The 18,130-nt window shown below is 39.6% G+C and overlaps 1 protein-coding gene across 2 annotated transcripts in view; it reads right to left on the reverse strand.

Annotated features, from left to right (window-relative positions):
• LOC128356189 (A-kinase anchor protein 13-like) overlaps window positions 1-18,130 on the reverse strand; it is a 96,168-nt gene that overhangs the window by 69,285 nt on the left and 8,753 nt on the right. For both annotated transcript variants that reach the window (XM_053316665.1, XM_053316673.1), the window contains exons 2-5: window positions 14,604-14,647; window positions 7,068-7,221; window positions 3,844-4,007; window positions 3,113-3,284 (exon numbers count right to left, since the gene is read on the reverse strand). In XM_053316665.1, coding sequence (XP_053172640.1) covers window positions 3,113-3,284; window positions 3,844-4,007; window positions 7,068-7,221; window positions 14,604-14,636 — 523 coding nt within the window. In that variant the 5' untranslated portion in view covers window positions 14,637-14,647. The remainder of the gene's footprint in view (window positions 1-3,112; window positions 3,285-3,843; window positions 4,008-7,067; window positions 7,222-14,603; window positions 14,648-18,130) is intronic.

Raw genomic sequence — 18,130 nt, forward strand, 5'->3', positions numbered from 1 at the left:
AAACTGGCTGGCAAATCGCATATGATCGAGTATCATCCTTGTATGGCATCTGGGATGGACAACTGGAATATACAGTACATGCTTTTACAGTTATCTGCTACAGGACAGAAGTCACAGAGATGAAGTAGCTCAATAGTACGCTACAAGAACAACTCTAATGCTTCCTGGCTATGGTTAGCATTGCTAGCTGTGCAATGGTCAAATGTTTTTCTCACTTCTTATCAAGTCCAGTAAATTTGCATAAATAGAACAAATCTCAGGCTGCAACTAATGATTATTTTTATTCATCAATTAATCTGGCATTTTTAAATTGAATTAAATATTCACTTTGTTTTTCTAATGGCAGACAAATACAAGACAATGCTGATCCCAAGTTTCCAGAGCACCAGGTAACATCTTCAAATGGCTTCTAACAGTCCAAAAAACATATATAAAGAATGTCATGCTTAAAAGCTATGAACATGCTATGCTGCAAATAAGAGAGGTTAATTGAGTTCAGCACAGTTTGTATCTGATCTCTCTGCCATTTAATTAAATGGTATCGATTGACAAATCATAGGCTATTGATGATTTGACAGTGACTCCGCTCCACACACTGGTGAATTAGTGGAGTGTTGGTCACCACATCTAATGACAAGCAGAGGTCTTGCAGGTGAAGTGAATTTCACTGAGAACAATAAATGACTCGCTACAGTGAGATCAGTGACTGCTGCGCATCCACAGCGTGAAGGATGACTGAGATAAACCACCGTCACCTCCACCTATAGTCTGCTGCTATCCATCATCTGACACATCTGATAAATGGAGAGGAGAGCTGCACTCTTCTTTCCCTCCCTGTAGTTCACTGCAGCCCAGCATCTTCTATTGAAGCGGTGACATATTGTGAAGCACAGCCTATTAGAGCACACATCACTCATCGCAGCATGAAGCCACCTTCCACATCAACAACATGACAACTGACTTCAATGTAAAGGAGGCCGTGTGTGTGTGTGTGTGTGTGTGTGTGTGTGTGTGTGCCTGTGTGTGTGTGTGCCTGTGTCCATTTCTAAAAAGGCAGGACATTTTTCACAGCAGTTACAAGTGGATCTTATCTAATCATTACTGAAAATTTGATTTGATGAATTGTCTTTTCCGGCTGCAAAATTAATAAGGAATAAATATTTAAAGGTGTGTGTGCATGTCAATCTCCACTATACACTTACTGAGTCTACTGAGCTCATTTTTTTGTCAGTTATGTTGGAAATCCTGCAGGTTCTGCTGGTTTGGTCTGATATCCAAGTCCAAGTTAAACCATAAGCTATTATCTTAACAATAGCCTGAGGCAGAGGCGCACTCTAACTGCTCCCAAAAGTCTTGTTTATTCTGCTTCACAGAAAGCAATTACCTTGCAGAGTTTATCACTCACATCAGCTCGTTTGGCTTCCTTTAACTGATTAAAGCTATCAGAGTCAATGGCTGGAGAAAATTGGCACTTTAATTTTAATAAAAATGTATGTTTGTTTGTACTGACGGAGCTATTTCTCTCAGCCCAATCTGCTGTCTGGCTGCCCTGCTGTACATAGATACTCATATGGGTTCGGTTCATCGAGTACCAAAATCAGACTTAAATCCATATAGAGAGATATTCACAACTCTGACATCAGCCTACACATGTAAGTAAATAGAGGAATGTGTATGGCCACCATTGTTTCCACTGTGTCAAATGTCAAGCAGAGCTCAATAGAGGATTAAAGTAAATGTATCACTGATGATATGCTGGTTGCACATTCACAAGTACAATGAATTGCCAATATTTGCTAATTTGCTAATGTTTGACTGCTCCACCACCTAAAGCAAAGTCTTCATTTTTAGTTAAGCATCAGATATTCACACACTGGCAGCATCACCACAACACTGGACGGGTGTATTCTGTGATCAGGCTGTATTGTGCTTCAATTGTAATTTCCTATAATAATTGTGTTTACATTTTTTCGCTCACTTTGTGATATAGAATGACTGTAGGATAGTCACATGTATTTTTATATAACCAATGTTACATCCAGCTAACTTCAATCAATAGGAGGCTACCGCTGTGCAATTGCTATGTCTCTGTTCTTTCCTGACAACAGTTATGACAGTAAAGAGGAAATTCAGAAAGCAGAGGAAATGGCTTTGCTAAATATGTGTTATTTGAAAGGAGGTGATAACGGAGCCTTTTCCAAATAGTCTAATGTTGTTTTCCCTCTAAACAATCTCCACCAATGTCAGAAAGGTATTACAGTTCTTGTGGTCTTGTAGTTGTTGTTGTTGCCTGATGTGCATTTATATATCTTAGGAGCTGCTCCAACATCTGTAGGCTCTATAGCTACACCATAACCCAGTATAAACCATAAATCTCATGAAATTTCAAATTGACCTCTTTTGGCCTGATACAACAATATGAATAGTAATAACAGTTAATACAATGCACAATTTATCATTTAAGAGTTTTAAATAATAATTACAGTTGAATATGTTATGTCTTATGTGTGTCAAAACACTTGACATACAATTCATGACATAACTTAGCTTAAGGGTATGTACAATATTATAAACTTTTCTAAGTATTAAGTAATTCTAAGTATTATGGTTGTTTGGATAAGACTATGAGAACCAAATTAGTCCTTTTCCTAGGATGGAATAAAGTCTAGCAAGAGAATTCCACTAATAAGCAGTAGACACTCAAACACACACATATTCACATAGCACACAGTGAGCACACACACACACACACACACACACACACACACACACACACTCCTCTGCACAAACAGTAACAGTGTCACAATTGTTTCGACCGGTAATTGTAGCGTTCATCTGGGGCCAAGCAGCACAGTTTAGAAAATGCCGCTACATAATTCTGCAATTGATGAGTGTTCTTCATCTCTGGTCAACGCTGTGTAAAATATTGCATGTGACGCATAAACAAACAGACAAACAGAGATGTTGTGTTGTGTGTGTCATTATGTGATGTAAAACTATAATTTGCTGCTATGTTTCTGCATCAGTGGAGAGACTTGCTGTCTGACTCTTTGATACTTTATTGTGTGGAGAAATTACATGTTACAGACAGCGCACTGCCCTCCAGTCTCACCAGTATTGTTGGCAGGTTTGTTCCCCAGCAAGCTCCATCCTGCAGGCAGTACGAGGTGGTGGAGGGCCAGTGCCAAGCTCTCATCCAGACGTTCACACTCCAGCAGGGGAATCTGACACTCATCCAGAAGCAGCGCCCCGTCGAGGCCGTCAGCCCGGCCCGCTGTGCTCACCTGTGTGGAGGGCGATTACAAAGATGAGTCAAGTTTTAGAGAGGAGGAACCGAGGCTTAGTACTACTGGAAGCACTCATTTTAAGACGCTCAGCATAAGAGCATTAACCAAATGCCTGAAATGTAAGATGCAAATGTAGGAAGACATATCCACAGGCGTCTTTCAGCGCTAAGCTCGATTTGGGGCTGTACTAAGTTCACAAAAACAAATCATATGCAGATTAAAAAGTGGAAAATGTTCCATTAGAGGTTTTAAGTTGAATGCTCAAGACAGTTACATTATTTTGACTTCCTCCCTGGTGAAGCAAATTCAATATTACATTTCTATGATGATACACTGAGCTGAGCTTATTAATTGAATAGAGAGGAATGAGAGACATCAGTCCTTGTCAGGGAAGAAACAATAACACTGCAAATCTCTTGTTTTACTGTCACTCTCCCCACATCGCTTCATCACTTGTAACCGATGGTAACCTCTTATTTCCTTGTTCTGTGACTTTTTTTTCCCCAGTTATTCTACGACGGATTCAGAACTGGAAATGACTTGTCATGTCGCTCACCAGGAACTGGGCCATGTCAAAAGCCAAATCCTGGACAAAGGTGAATCGATGCTCGGCCAACGGAGCCAGGCGACCCAGGCAGGGCTGTAGGTCCTCGGGGTCCTCGGACACACCTCGGCAGACTGAACACAGGGTGACCAACACCGCCTCACAGCAGTCATGGGCTACGTAATGATACAGGGAGGAAGGCGACATGGAGATAGGAAGAAAGAGAGGGAGGAGAACGAAAGAGAAAGGAAAAGCGAGGGAGTCATTTATTAGTAGTTCAAAGGCTTCTGCATCCTGGAATGCTTTGTTACTTTTGACCAACAGTGAAAAGGGGCTTGTTATAGTGATGATTCCTACATTAAGGTGTTATTTTAGTGAGTTTACACTCCATATTATTAACACTTTGTTATCTCCTTGTGTTGTACTGTATGAGCTTTGTTAACTTGTTGCTGCTAGCAAGGTGACTTTAGCCTTTAGCAACAACACAGTGAGTCAGAGCAAGTATTGTAACAATAATGGAAAAAAATCTATAATAAATTAAAGAAGCACAGTAATCTGTGTATTATTCGTTCTTTCCATTTTTAATTGGCAATCAAAAATCAAATAATGAAAAATTAACTGGTTATTTAGTTTTTGTCCTGGTGCCCGTTTTTCCATTTCGTAGTTTTGATCTGAGCCTAAAATTGAAATATGAAAAACCAGGCATTTTTTTAATTTTTGTTATAATAAAAAACAAAAAACAAAATAACCAATCATTTTCATTATTTGATTTTTGATTGCCAATTAAAAATGGAAAGAACAAATGATACACGGATTCACAGTAATTACACATGTATTTGTTTTGACCTGTAAATAAAATATCATGTCATTAGGAGGCAAAAAAGAGGCAGAAAAGAATCAAATCAAATTCACAAATCGTTTTTTTCACTGAGGACATTTTGGCAAGGCACAGTAGGATAAGCACAGGTGTAAATAATTAAATGACTAATAATGAATGATGGCTGAAAGCCATTTAGCTGCTTCAATTTCAGGGTCCTGGTACCGTGCAGGCTGGCTCACTGTCACACTGCCATAGCTTACTGGGACAGCTGACTAGAAGAGAGCCATCATTAATGTTATTAGAAACACCTGTGCTTTTTTAAAAATGACATGTCAAAATGTCTGATATGAAGAAGCCTAAAGCTCATTAACGCAATTTACCCAGCTGAGGGGAAAATGGCTGGGCTCATCATGTATTTCACTTCTACTTTTGAAAAAGTACCCTCATCATGTGGTCCATTAAGTTATCTAATTGTGCTGTTAAGTATGTTTTGTGATTGCTACTTTTATCACACAGTGGAAAAGTAACATTGGAACAAAAAAATTTGACAATTACAGTATATGGTAACATCTTCCCCTGCAGGGAGACTCTCTGGCTCGGCATTAATCAACTCCCCAAGCAGAACTAGATTGGCTGAAGAGATGTGTCTATGTGAGCAATTTGCTGCTAAAAAGCCGCATGAATGAACAGTGACTCTGAGAGGTTCTTTAAAAGACTGAGTTTGTTTGGATAAATAGTTCAATAATGTAGCCAAGTTTGTGCAAGAGGTAAGGAAATAATCTCACACGCTCACAACACAAAAACACAAAAGACACAATATATTAGCAATTTAGTCACTTGACATTCGCAATAATCAGCACAGTACACTGACTTAAACATCATTTAGTTAATAACAGTAGATTATAATATTATTTACTTCATGTATTCAATGGACTTAATTTATCCAACTAAAAACCCATTTAGCAGTCACAAATCAAACTCAAACTACCAACAGATTGACAACACATATTATCGGTTACATGAACATTTATGCAAACGAGTTCAGTTGTTACAATAAAAAGAATGAGCACAGAGGACTGTAGTGCGTGTACATGGCCAATTAGACAGTACGCGTGCCTTGTAAATGTATGCAGTGCTGACAACCTTCCTGTCTTTGATTTGCAGGGTATTTTATAGCTTTCTGCATAAACTTTTCTTCCTTTCCAAATGCCCAGTCATACACTGTTGATGCAGCGCTTCTTGTAATTTTAAGGTTCAAATGCCTTGCTCAAGGGCACCTCAATCCAAGCCAAAGAACTGATTCAGTGTATGTGCTGATTTTCCCAGGCCACTTGAGAGTTTTATCCTGCGACCTTGTGGTCGGTCACAAGTTCGGTGCATTGGAGCTCTGTGCATCCTTGATGGAGGGAGCAGTGAAGCAGAGCTAATCTGTTAGTAGAGAGTAACACCCCCCATCCCCCTCCAGACGGCTGTAATTCAGTCGAGCTCTTAACAAGATAACACTATTTAACATGTTCTGCCTTCTTTTTGTCCTGTCTGGAAGGAAGACACCTGAAAAACAAAAACTACATAACTTCCACCTGCCCCTTCAGCTCAAGGTCTTTCTCAGCACTTTGCTTCTGATTACAATTATTACAGGGTCACAACTATGCTGTATTTTTAATGACCACCTTTTTTTCTGTGTACAGTGACCTTTATCTCTGTGCTATCTGTTGAGCTGGTCAAGCTTCTTCTTCACACAGTGTCTTTGAGTAACAGCGCTAGAATAAGTGAGATTTAAATGAGGTTTGGTCCAAAAGGAGCGAGGATGATGATGATCTTGATGAATGAGCCGGCCTCTAAAAGAACTAACGCAAGGTGATTTCTGCTTCTCCACAACACAACATTAGTTTAAAAATGAGGACAGTGGCACTGGATAATTAATCATTAATGACTTTGACTTTCTTCCACAGCTATAACTCCTGACTGCCTCATGCTTTCTGTGTGATGTGAGGGCAGAATAACACCACTCCCTTCTCAAATACAATTATTATTTGGAAACAGTCTGGGACATTAAGGCAAGCTTTGACATCAATAAATGCTAATTTTGTGTCGGAGCACATGAGGGCTCTAGAGGACAGATCTATGATTATGATCACATTTTAATTTTATATTCTATTTTATGCCTTTAAGGGGTCTTTGAATTTGTTGAGTTTGTTATGAGCCTACAGCAAATAAATCTGCAATGATGCTGCTTTCACAGAAGCTTCTTTTTAGTCTGTTTTTATTTACCAAGGGCTGTACTATTAACACAAACAAAACATGAGGGCAAAATTAAAAATAGATTGAACATGTTTCAAACACTGTAGGGGAAGCCGCCTTCTCGCCATTAGAAGTGACAGAGAAGCTGCAAGAGACTGTGAGCGGGGTGGCTTACCAGGACACAACGCCTGCAAGGTGTCATGACTGCTCCTTAGGGTGCTGGTCAGGTGTCTCTGCGTGCTGCCAGCGAACAGCAGGAAGTAGTCGACGCCCTCCTCATCCGCAGCCAGCTCTTCATCACTGAGCTGCACTGTGATAACACACTGCCCCTGCATGGACAGCCACAGATAGGCAGGCATTAAGAGGAAAGTGGATGGAAAAAAGAAAAAAATGATTAAAAATATGTGTCAATATAACATAATATATAGTATTTACTGAAGGAAATTAGTGGCTGTGTTAAATGTGACTGCTGTGCTGTTCTGACACACAAGTTTGTCTTTCTCAAAACAAAAACAAAAAAGCTATTTCGTCATGCATTTACTTATTGAATTAATAAAAGCCATTTAAGTTCTTGATGGAACATCTGCTGAAAGTCTGCAGTTAGAAAAGAGTAAAGGGAAAATGTTTGAAGCTCTTAATAACTGTGCAAAAGACTGCAGTGTGTGTATAACATTTTTTTAAAAGCCCAACAACACAGAAAATGAAGGTTTTGAAGTCCAACACCGAAGAAAAAGTACCTAATCTAATAGTGCCTCAGTGCATGTTTATCTGTTTATCCACACTCACAGTTCCTCACAGATAAAAATCAAATGTGATCAGAAAACTTAAATCCTATCACAGTTAGCCATTTCAGATTTGTATTGCATTTGATACAGAGCGTGATTCTAGGTGTGAATCACAATGCTTCACAACAGGATCTAATTATATCTGCATACCACATAATAACAAGGCCATGGTGGTGTAAAATACTGCATGGGAGGAAGCTGCCAGTTTTTTCAGCACCACAATTGTTTAAAGCAATTACACTAATACTACAAAGTGACTGACGTTTGAATGCTACACATCACATCATCAACAAACAAACAAACGATGAAACATGGAGGAACAGCTTGACTCTCTATCGACTCAGTGAAGTGAGTGCATTTAGGGTCAGACCACATCAGAGAGGGAGAACTATGAAATGTTATCACAACAGGAGAAGGCAACATCATTCATAGTAACACTTATTCCTCTTATTATAAACTTCTGAATTCATGCTTTTTTATGAACTAATACAGCTTTTTAGCCTTAATGCATCCTTGGATTATTAACCAAGATCAATTCTCTTTTTCCATTTCTTATTCATACAGTTCCACACATTCACACATGGAGGCTTTCTTTCACTGTAGTGCACTTCAGCAGTTATGGCTTAAAATAAATGGTTAATGGCACTTAAACAGTAGTTACTGAGTGATTATATATTCACTTTCTGTACACTTTGGGTCCAGATTAGATCCAAATCAATGAGCATGTGCATGGTCCTGTAGTAACAGAGCTTCTTGGTACTTAAAGAAATTGGAGGATCATTAGCGAACTATATTTGATGTTTTGAGGTTACAAATTACATTAACAAAATCCCCCCATTCATGACCAGCACAGCATCCACTGTGTAACACTTCCCAACTGTGTGAGGGCTGATCCTTGAGGCTGTGAGAGAGTTTAGGTTAATGCGGCTGTCCTTATTGGATTTGGGGGAAGTTTATACTTGAGCAACCCCAGAAATGTTACTCAAGATGGTGTTATGCTTGCTAGTCACGTTGGTATGTCATGATCCTAATTATCCTATCCTTTTGTAATAGTGAGAGTCAGAACACACTGTTTGATCCTATATTTTTCCTTATCATACTTATAGGTCTAACTAGCTCTGCTGTTTCTTTCCACAGATCATCAGCTGATGAGGATGTTCACTTTTTGACAACACATGCAGCTTTAGCTTCAGTCTTTCCCAGAGTGCTTAACTAAGAATTAAAGTGTTCCCTCTTAAAATGTCGTCAAAAGTCAGTGTGAGGCCGCTTTTTCAACTAACTCGCATAAGTTGATCAAATCTGCCAGCAACTGTTGTAGTTTCCACTGACAAACTAAACCTGCTTCTGTTTGAAATCAAGAATTTGGTACTAAGAGTAAATCTTCAAGTGTTGTCCCATTTGAGAACTGAAATCTTATTTTAGGGAAAAACAATCCACATAAAAATGTCTCTATCTTTTCTTAGAAATATGACGCATCAAGTATTGCCAATGTTCTGACATTCTGATGTGAAAATATGATTATGCACAGTTTATTGTGCATCTTGCTGTTTTTCTAAAATGACAATCAGCTATGCTGTGGCTGAGCATTGCATGGCATGATGTGGTGTCATCCGAGGACAGACAGAGGAGGAGGAAGAGAAGCAACAACAAAAAAAGAGGGATATTGTTCAAAATTAGCCTATTTCCACTGGGGGAATGCGGCTTGTTGACAACGAGGAGGGATAATGGGACATTTCTTCCCACTAAATCCGACCAGTGTTGCAATCTTTTCACCAGCTTCGTCCAACATGAACAGCCTGATGTGGCTGCCAGTGAAAGCCAGTGTGGAGGGGAGCTTAACAGTCAGGGTTAAAGGTGCTTCCTCCTCCTCTTATAAAGTGGTAGCCTCAGGGCCCTGTTCCATACAGGGGGTATCAGCAGGTTGACAGCAGCAAGGCTAAGCAACAGCCTTGGGATCTGCATGTTTCAGTTTGGCAAAGCACTAATGCTGCTGAGCAATGTGCGGGGAAAATGTGTTCAAAGGCGACTACATAGCCCAGAGGCCACAGGAAGAGAAACAGCCCGCAGTAACCTTCTGAGAGCTGGGACTGAATATATTGACTTGCAGTGTGGAGGATGCAGGCTTTGCTATGCAAGGAGAGTCTCCTCTTTAACAAGCAGAGCAGAAGGACCAGTGTAAATGAGTTGTAGATGGGTGGGAGCCAGCAGGCGTGACATTCTCTCCATTAAAAACTCATCTCTTATCCTGAGCCCAGATTGGAAATTAGGGTTTGCTGCTACTGAACAGATTGGTACCTCGGTAGATTTGTGGGTTTGTGCTCCGTGTGAAAATGGAAATGTATTAGTGTGAAATAAGTTCCACATCCTCACTACGAACAAAAGAGGAGCAAAAGGAGAAATGGTTTTCTGTCAGCCGCTGAAGGCGGGTGGTAAATCACCTCAGTCACAATACCAACCTGCTGCATTTGGCACAATAGCTGCTCAAATTATGTCTGACGGCACCACAGCAGGCTCTTATTTTGTCTAAATTAATATCCGCCCATCATAAATAACATTATGTGCCGCTGATTTTTTACAATGCCTTGAAAACAGATTAAATAAACTATTGAATTCACAAATCCTGTCTGCAGAATTTGCTTCCACTCTCCTTTGAGTTTTTACCTCCTCAGTTATGATTGCTTGTAATCAATTTGTGATGTGTGAATTGGAACTTATTTAGATAAAAGAGAGAGATTAAAGAGTAGACTAGAACATCATCTGAATAAGATCATTGTTACTCCTTTTGGAGGCAAATATTGTGGCGGGGGTGGAGATGGAGGAACAGAGATGTGAAACATCTGCAGGGGATGGCAGGAAACACAGCTGCACACACCCACCTTTGGAAAGCATGCAAACAAGCATGTGCACACACAAACTTAAACTAACACCACGGGCAATAACTACAATAACTACAATAACTACAATGCAATATACAGTATAGCTGAGTGATTCCCTGCTTGTCCCGTTTAATTCAGAGAAACAAGCCAGCGGTTTCAGAGCTGTGTGACATAGGCTGAAGTGGATGTCTTTCAGCCTCACCGTATGACTGTGCTCCTCTGCTGGTAATAAGTACTTAACAAAGTGACCTGCTGGGGTATTGACCTGCTAATCATGGAGCTTCAACGGGGAACAGGCAGCTTTTAAGCAACATCAAAAGAACAGCTGGAGGCTATGAACCCAACCCCCTCTTTTTAAAATATGCATATGTGAATGGTGGCCCTTTCCACACATCCTGCAACTGTCCCGGGTTCAACTATCCAGGTATGGTAGTAGCTGTTTTTAGGACTTTATACGCAGTGTTACGAATTCTCACCAAGGCTGCTTTCAATCATGATTTAAGAACTTATTTTAGAGTTTTAAAAATGTTTATATCTCTGGCTGGACTTCTTACTAAGTGGAGGTTTGCTCCATATCAGAACACAAGCTAATCAAGATATCACGTAGCTCCTCTAAGATATTTCTCTTTATTTACAGTAAATTAAAGAGACCTCCCTTCTTGTTGCATAGAAACTGTTATAACAACAGTAAAAAATGTACTATGAACAACATGTGAGAGGTATAAAGAGCAGGCGTGATAAAAAGTGATAAAAAGTTAAAAGGTTAATGGCTATACTTTCCTGAAAGTGTGATTCATCCCTGCTGGCATTCACACATACTGATTTTTACTAGCAAATGGAGCTAACCTAATGAGAGAGGATTTCATTGAAAGCAGAATGTTTAGCCTTTTTATGTGGTTCACCCAGAACTGTTGCTGCTCCTGTCTCCGCTAGAGCTATGGAAGACAATTTATGGAAATCTTACTTGTTGGCAAGTGGCCAGATCCAGACTCAAAATAAATGAGCTCCTGGACATGTAAAATTGCTAAAGCATTTACAAGGTAAACAAACCCCTTTCTCTATAATCGACAAAGGCTGCTGAAATCCAGAGCATCCATCATCCCTGCAGCAGTGCCATTAAGAGACCGTGACATAACAGAGAGGTCACAGGTACAATCAGCAAAAGTGCTGCCATGTCCACCAACAGTAATGTGACCTGAAAGTAACGTTTTGACACACCTACCAAAAATCCACAGGCCAAAGCAGATTTTTTTACTGACCAAAATTTCCTTATTATCTTTGGAATACTGGCCACACACACACACAACAAGTCATCACACACAGCCTCAGCATCATACTTTAACCAGCCTCTTAGTACTCCTTTATCTCCAAACCTCCATTTCTCACAAACTTTCTTTTTTCATGTGCTTCTTCCTCCTTTTCGTGGGTGGATTTTTGTTTTAAAGGCTGACTTACTCCTTGTAAATTTCGCCACATAATAGCTATATAATTAATGGCAGCTAGCAGCACACTGATGGTAAGTGACAGTTAGTGAAGAGCAGTGTTGTTAGGTAGCTGATGTCCTGTAGGGTAAACAGTGCTGTGAAACTAGGAGTTCTCTAGATGGTCTGTGGCTGGCAATCCTTCACCTCAGACCATCTAAAGTGCTTCTACAGTTTCGTGGCACTCCTTAGAAACATGTAAACTGTTTTGGATTTCCTCTGATCCACCATGCCAGATATTTTATTTATTGTCTTACTATTTTCGTACAAAACTTTACCTGCCAGTGTGGCAGATAGCCTTGTGAGATTTACTCACCCAATGGAAAATTTACCCACCTCTGGCACTTGCTGGGTGTTAATTTCAGACCCTGTAAAGACTACTTAGTCCTCTAATAGTAAGAAACTGTGGAAAACAATGTATGCACAATGCAAAGAATGTCAATGGCATGTTTACCCACAGTCAGAGTCTCTGTTATTGAAAGAAACATTTTTTACAGACATTCCTGAAGTCATCCTCTGCCCAATGACTCATATGCCCTCCCTGCTCCCTCAAATTGTACCTCTCTCCTTCTAATACTAATGATCTAGACTTTTAACTTACAAACTGGGGCTGTCATTTCCAGTCAATTTGCGTGGCAGAGTCCCCTATATGTGTATTTTTAAAAAGGTACAATTAGAGACCAACTACTTAACCCCTCTGAGCTATCTCACTGTGAATTGCTGTGATAAGTGTCTAAAATCTGATGTCTAATGAGGCCTGACTGCCTGCCCGGTTCCACTGAAGACTTTGGCTGTAAATCACAGATAAGGTTGTCTGGGTGGTTAATGTGTGAGCCAGTCTAGCCTTTAGAGGAACACACACACACACACACACACAAACACACTTGTTTCTGACTTATCTCATATCCTGTGTGCCTTCCTCACCTGCTAGTGATAGGGGGCCAGTGTAACTCCTCAGATCCTCACTCAGAAATGTCTCACATATGCATAGAACTAATGAGATACATCAAAGAATACAGGTTCTACTATGCAAACCTGTAGACATTTTAGAATCTTATGCTATGAGGAAATGTATTTAAGGCCCAAAAATGGTACTTAATGAGGAAAAAGGGAGAAAAAAATTGGTAGACCATGGTTTAGTCCTGGAAGAAGTACAACAAGTCAACTTAATGAGGGAATTCAGGCATCTTGAGGGTAACAAAGATCATGAGACTGACCACTTGTTTAGGGCACTAGAGTAGACAGTCGTACTGAATGATAGTCTGTGATGATAATCAGGAATATGAGCCACAAAGCAAAGCTTTATATGTTAACCCTGACCTATGACCACCAACAAGCTTTGGGTAGTGACAAAGAATGACATGGGAAGTTTGAAGTGTGTGATTTCCACATTCTCCACAACATATGGTGGTTAGCTCAGAAATCTGAGAGGAAGCAACAGGCTGCACCTTTTCCACCTGAACCATCTCATCTGGCTCCACTAGTGAACAGACCACCCAGGTACCTCTGTTTAAAGAGCAAGCCACGGGAGAGTATGGGGATGTTATAGAGGTCCGCTCACTGTGGTGTCTTGACATCCCTAATCCAGGTAAGTGGTTACAAAATGGATGGATTGATTAATGGTAGACAGTCAGACTCTAATAAAGAAAATGTAGTTATGCATATATCCACTAAGTTCCAAAGGCTGTACAGCTCTTGGGTCAAAAGTTGAGTATTTCAGGAAATATGCTTATTCTCTAGACAAGAAAACTGATATGACTCTAATGTATGTCAGTGAAATACCAAGCTTCAGCCAGCCCTGTTTAGCTTAGCTTAGCATAAATACTGCAAAAACACAAAATCAACCTTTTCATTTAACTCTTTCTCAAATTGTCCAGCTTTTTGCCTTGTAAAATGCTATCACTGTATGGTAACCTTTAACACAGTTTGCATAATCAGATGGAAGTTGTTTAGCCATCAGTTGTTTTTGTCCTATGTTGGTCATTTTGAATAAATTATTTAGGTCAATGTAAAACACGCTCACTTCAATACACCATGGGGGAGGGAAAGCATTATACATATTTGCCAGTCAGCAAACATTAAACAGCCAGTTGATTTGCATGTTGATGTTGTGTTTGCCACTATCTGGCCCTGCACAACCACATAGTTGTTTTCAGTTATTCCAGTTGATTGAACCTGTTCTCATATCAGGCAGAGCTATTCCAGGAATTACACAAGGTCATCAAGTCGATCTACTATTAAGAATGATAAAGGTCACATCCTGCACACACCAACACGTTTGGTGCTAGATTAGATTGGCCTGAGGGGTGATTTACCAAATTCTCATGAGTTTTGTAAGTGTTGTGCATCTTCATGGTGCATGTAACCCTAACCCTAACCCTAACCTTAACCTTAACCCTACCCACACTCACAAGAGTTCCTCCCTCGAGCTGATTCAACCGAGCATATATTCATCAACACAGCCCTGAGAAGAGGTCTAAACAGTAAAAGTGAAAACACCTTTGCATAGGGGCACTAAAAACAAATGTGTAGCTTCTGTGTTAGTAATAGTATGCACTGTGATACTTACATATAATGGAGCTTGCTGCGGATTGAGTTTCATGTCACTGGACACTGTAAAGAGAAGAACAAATGACAGGTTATAGCTTTCCATTATATTAATAAATAATAGATTTCATGATTAAAAAAACAGAAAATGATATAGATGTCTTGACTGCTGGAGGCAATGAAAAAAAGCTGAAACAATAGATACCCATTGACAGGAGACACAAACCAACATAAACATTAGTTTGTAATTTTATTACAGCACAGTGTCATAACTAAACTTTGCCTCAAGGAGATTTGTACAGTATATAACATATTCTATTATTTGACTCTCAATATGGAAAAAGTCCCATCAAAAAGCTCTGGAAGAACAGAGAATGGAACCCTCTTCCAGCACACAAAGACATGCAATAGATGTTGTGTATGGATTAGAACAAAATCCTTTCAGCAATGTTTTGGTCTCAATCAACTCCTGAGGGATATCTTGTTCTTTAGTGGTTAAATATTCCTCTATTTTCACCAGCTAATTGCTAACTATCGCTGTCATTTGGTGCTGGGCAGGTAGCATTTGGTGTGTAGTCAATCTCAGAGCTTTGTCAAATTATACAGTAATGTTATTCTGTGTCTGTCTGTATAAACTGTTTGCTAACACATGTCAGTGTTGAACTTAGAACATGTTGCATTGAAATTATATATTAATGCAGGTGTAAGGCTCCATTACTCTTATGTGTTTACACTGTAATGGAGTTCATTATATAAGTAAAGTTTTTTTTATGATTAACAATGATGCGCAGTGCCCTTGCATCACTGACTACTTTACTTAACTTCCATTATCACGCAGCTATCCACCAGTAATGGAGAAAGTTTTGGTACCAACGCTCTAATCAGATCTTATATAAGTAATCCAAATTTCTTAAATGTCAGTGTTATCCTTTACTAACTGAAATAATCTTTTGCAGTATTTTCTATGTGATCCCTGCAAGGCATTAAATACCACAACATGAGACATCAGCTAATTATTCCTACAAACTATATATCAGCTCTAGCAGCATCAGAACATTGTTGCAGACAAGGTGACAGTTAAGCTTGATCCTGGCAGTCATCCCAACGCTCTGTGGGAGGTTAATAGTCCATGAGTACAGAACAGACACACACTGTATCTCACACCAGAGACCACACACTCATGGCCAACCAAAACTATCCAATCTCAATCTGTGCTTGTTTATTTCAATTTCAATATTAAGAGTTCTGAGTCCTCCAATCACCCATTCGTTCTTTACCAAGCAAATATAATAAGGGTAGACCACCACCAAAATGCACAACTTTGCCGCTTCTCTATGGCTTTATGCCAGGAAGATCAGTTCACAGGATTTACCAGCTCAGGTTTACATTTGATTCTCTACTCTCAGTACCCAGTTTTCTGGGTACAAGGTCAGACGCAGTGGGTGTGTAATAACATACAAACACATGTATTATAGCTATAGACTTGAGAACAAATGGCTTTGAAACCTTGTTTAGTGGATTTTCTTAAGAGATCTTGGTCTGCTTGCATTCATCAATGAGTCAAGGGATTGGTCAGCTTTGAGAGTCTGTATTCTCCTCAGTTATTTGGAGAGACAATTTTCTTTTGTTTGCTGTTCCCTGGCACTAAAACAAGTCCTTGCTGCTAGCCTCAGTGGTCAGCAGTGCATTAATCACATGAACCTCTCAGCGGGGGAGGCAGCGACAAAAGGCCAGGACCTAATGAGTTCAACAGAGAACACCAAAAGAGTCAATGTTAGACTTGACAGAGCGATGAAGCACAGCGAGGCCAATTCACTTTCTGCAGCCCAATCCAAACATTTTTCCACTTTTCTGCTAAATAAATAGGCTCGAGCTAGAATTAGGCGGATCAGGTAAGGGGATAATCAGTAGCTCTAATAATACTCTAATCCTCTTGCCTTAAGTGCACTGGGCCTGAGACCAGCCTCCTCACCACATGTACAACTCTGACTGATAAGACTGTCACATAATGTGCCCAACAGGCTCACTGGTTCTTTATATTTTGAAATCTGGGACATTTGTCATCTGCTAGTGCACCCTAAAGACCAATCCACAGAACGAAAGCCAGCATGGGTTGGGGTCTTGCTTTAATAGGCTGATTCACTTCGTAAATGATTGATGATGTACGCACTAAAGCTGATTTCTCATGTGAACTCTGGACAACATACAGAGCGTCAGGTCTGAACATTGTCCGGAGTTGCCCTTTCACACATGTAGCAAAATGGAGAATGTCTATGTCAAACGTGTTCTCATCTACTGGAAATACTCTGTTTAGTTTAGATAAGGGGATGTATGGAAGCCCATTTCCGCCACTGTGATGAAAAAAAAAACCCATCCTGTAAGTCATTATAATGAAAAACCATCTCAAAATAATGACTTAGTATCATAAAATAATGAGAAACTATCTTATAATAATGACTTAGTATCTCAAAATAATGACTTAGTATGTCAAAATAATGAGAAACTATCTTATAATAATTACTTAGTATCTCATAATAATGAGGATCTTTTTTTTTTTCATCACAGTGGTGGAAATGGGCTTCCATATATATGCACCTGCGGAGGCAGGATATGACTCAACAAGTACACGTACGGTCATGTAGCCAGTTTATGAACTGGTTTCTGGTCATAAACAGCCGAGTCTCTTTCCATTCCTTGAATCCATATAACGATTTTAGCATCAGCCTTTACCGACAGAGGATCTCGAATCTTGTGTCTCCAGTTAAACATTTTCGCTGGTATCCTTATGTAAATGACCCTCAGATGTTGGTGCTCATCCGGTTTCACATCAGTCGCATTATAAAGTCCATTTCATGTCCAGTCCAATTGATTCATACATTTGCATTCTTACAAACAGCTCCTATTGTCCAGATACCTTCAGGGTAGCAGTGCATGTGTGAAAGGCACAGTTCCAGCCATTGGGCCTCAAGACTTGTTAATACGACACCATGGCATGGGCCTCTACAGATGGTGCATGAGCTACAATGCATGCACGGAGGCATTTATGTATTGTCTGAAATAGGGCTGAGCAATATATCAATATTATATCGATATTGTGATATGAGAGTGAATATCGTCTTAGAATTTTGATACCGTACTATCGTGATACAGCATAAGTGTTTCTTTTCCTGGTTTTAAAGGCTGCATTACGACAACATTATGTCATTTTCTGAACTTACCAGACTGTTTTAGCTGTTTTATTATTTGCTTTTACCCACTTGTTGTGACAGCACCAATAGTCATCCCTATAATATTGTTGCAATATTGACATCAAGGTAGTTGGTCAAATATATTGTGATATTTGAGTTTATCTGTATCGCCCAGCCCTACCTCAGCTTTACTTTAATTGACAATTGACAAGTGACAATTAACACATTGCACATATTTTAAAACACTTTATGCACCATTGTTAAGCATTTCTTTAATGTTATTTTTTGCACCTTAATGTGACAAGATAATTGTTAAGTGTTCATTGTGATTTTAGTTTTCATTCAGACTTATTTGTAAATG

This window comes from Scomber japonicus, chromosome 1 (genome assembly GCF_027409825.1).
Source record: "Scomber japonicus isolate fScoJap1 chromosome 1, fScoJap1.pri, whole genome shotgun sequence".
Lineage (NCBI taxonomy): Eukaryota > Metazoa > Chordata > Actinopteri > Scombriformes > Scombridae > Scomber > Scomber japonicus.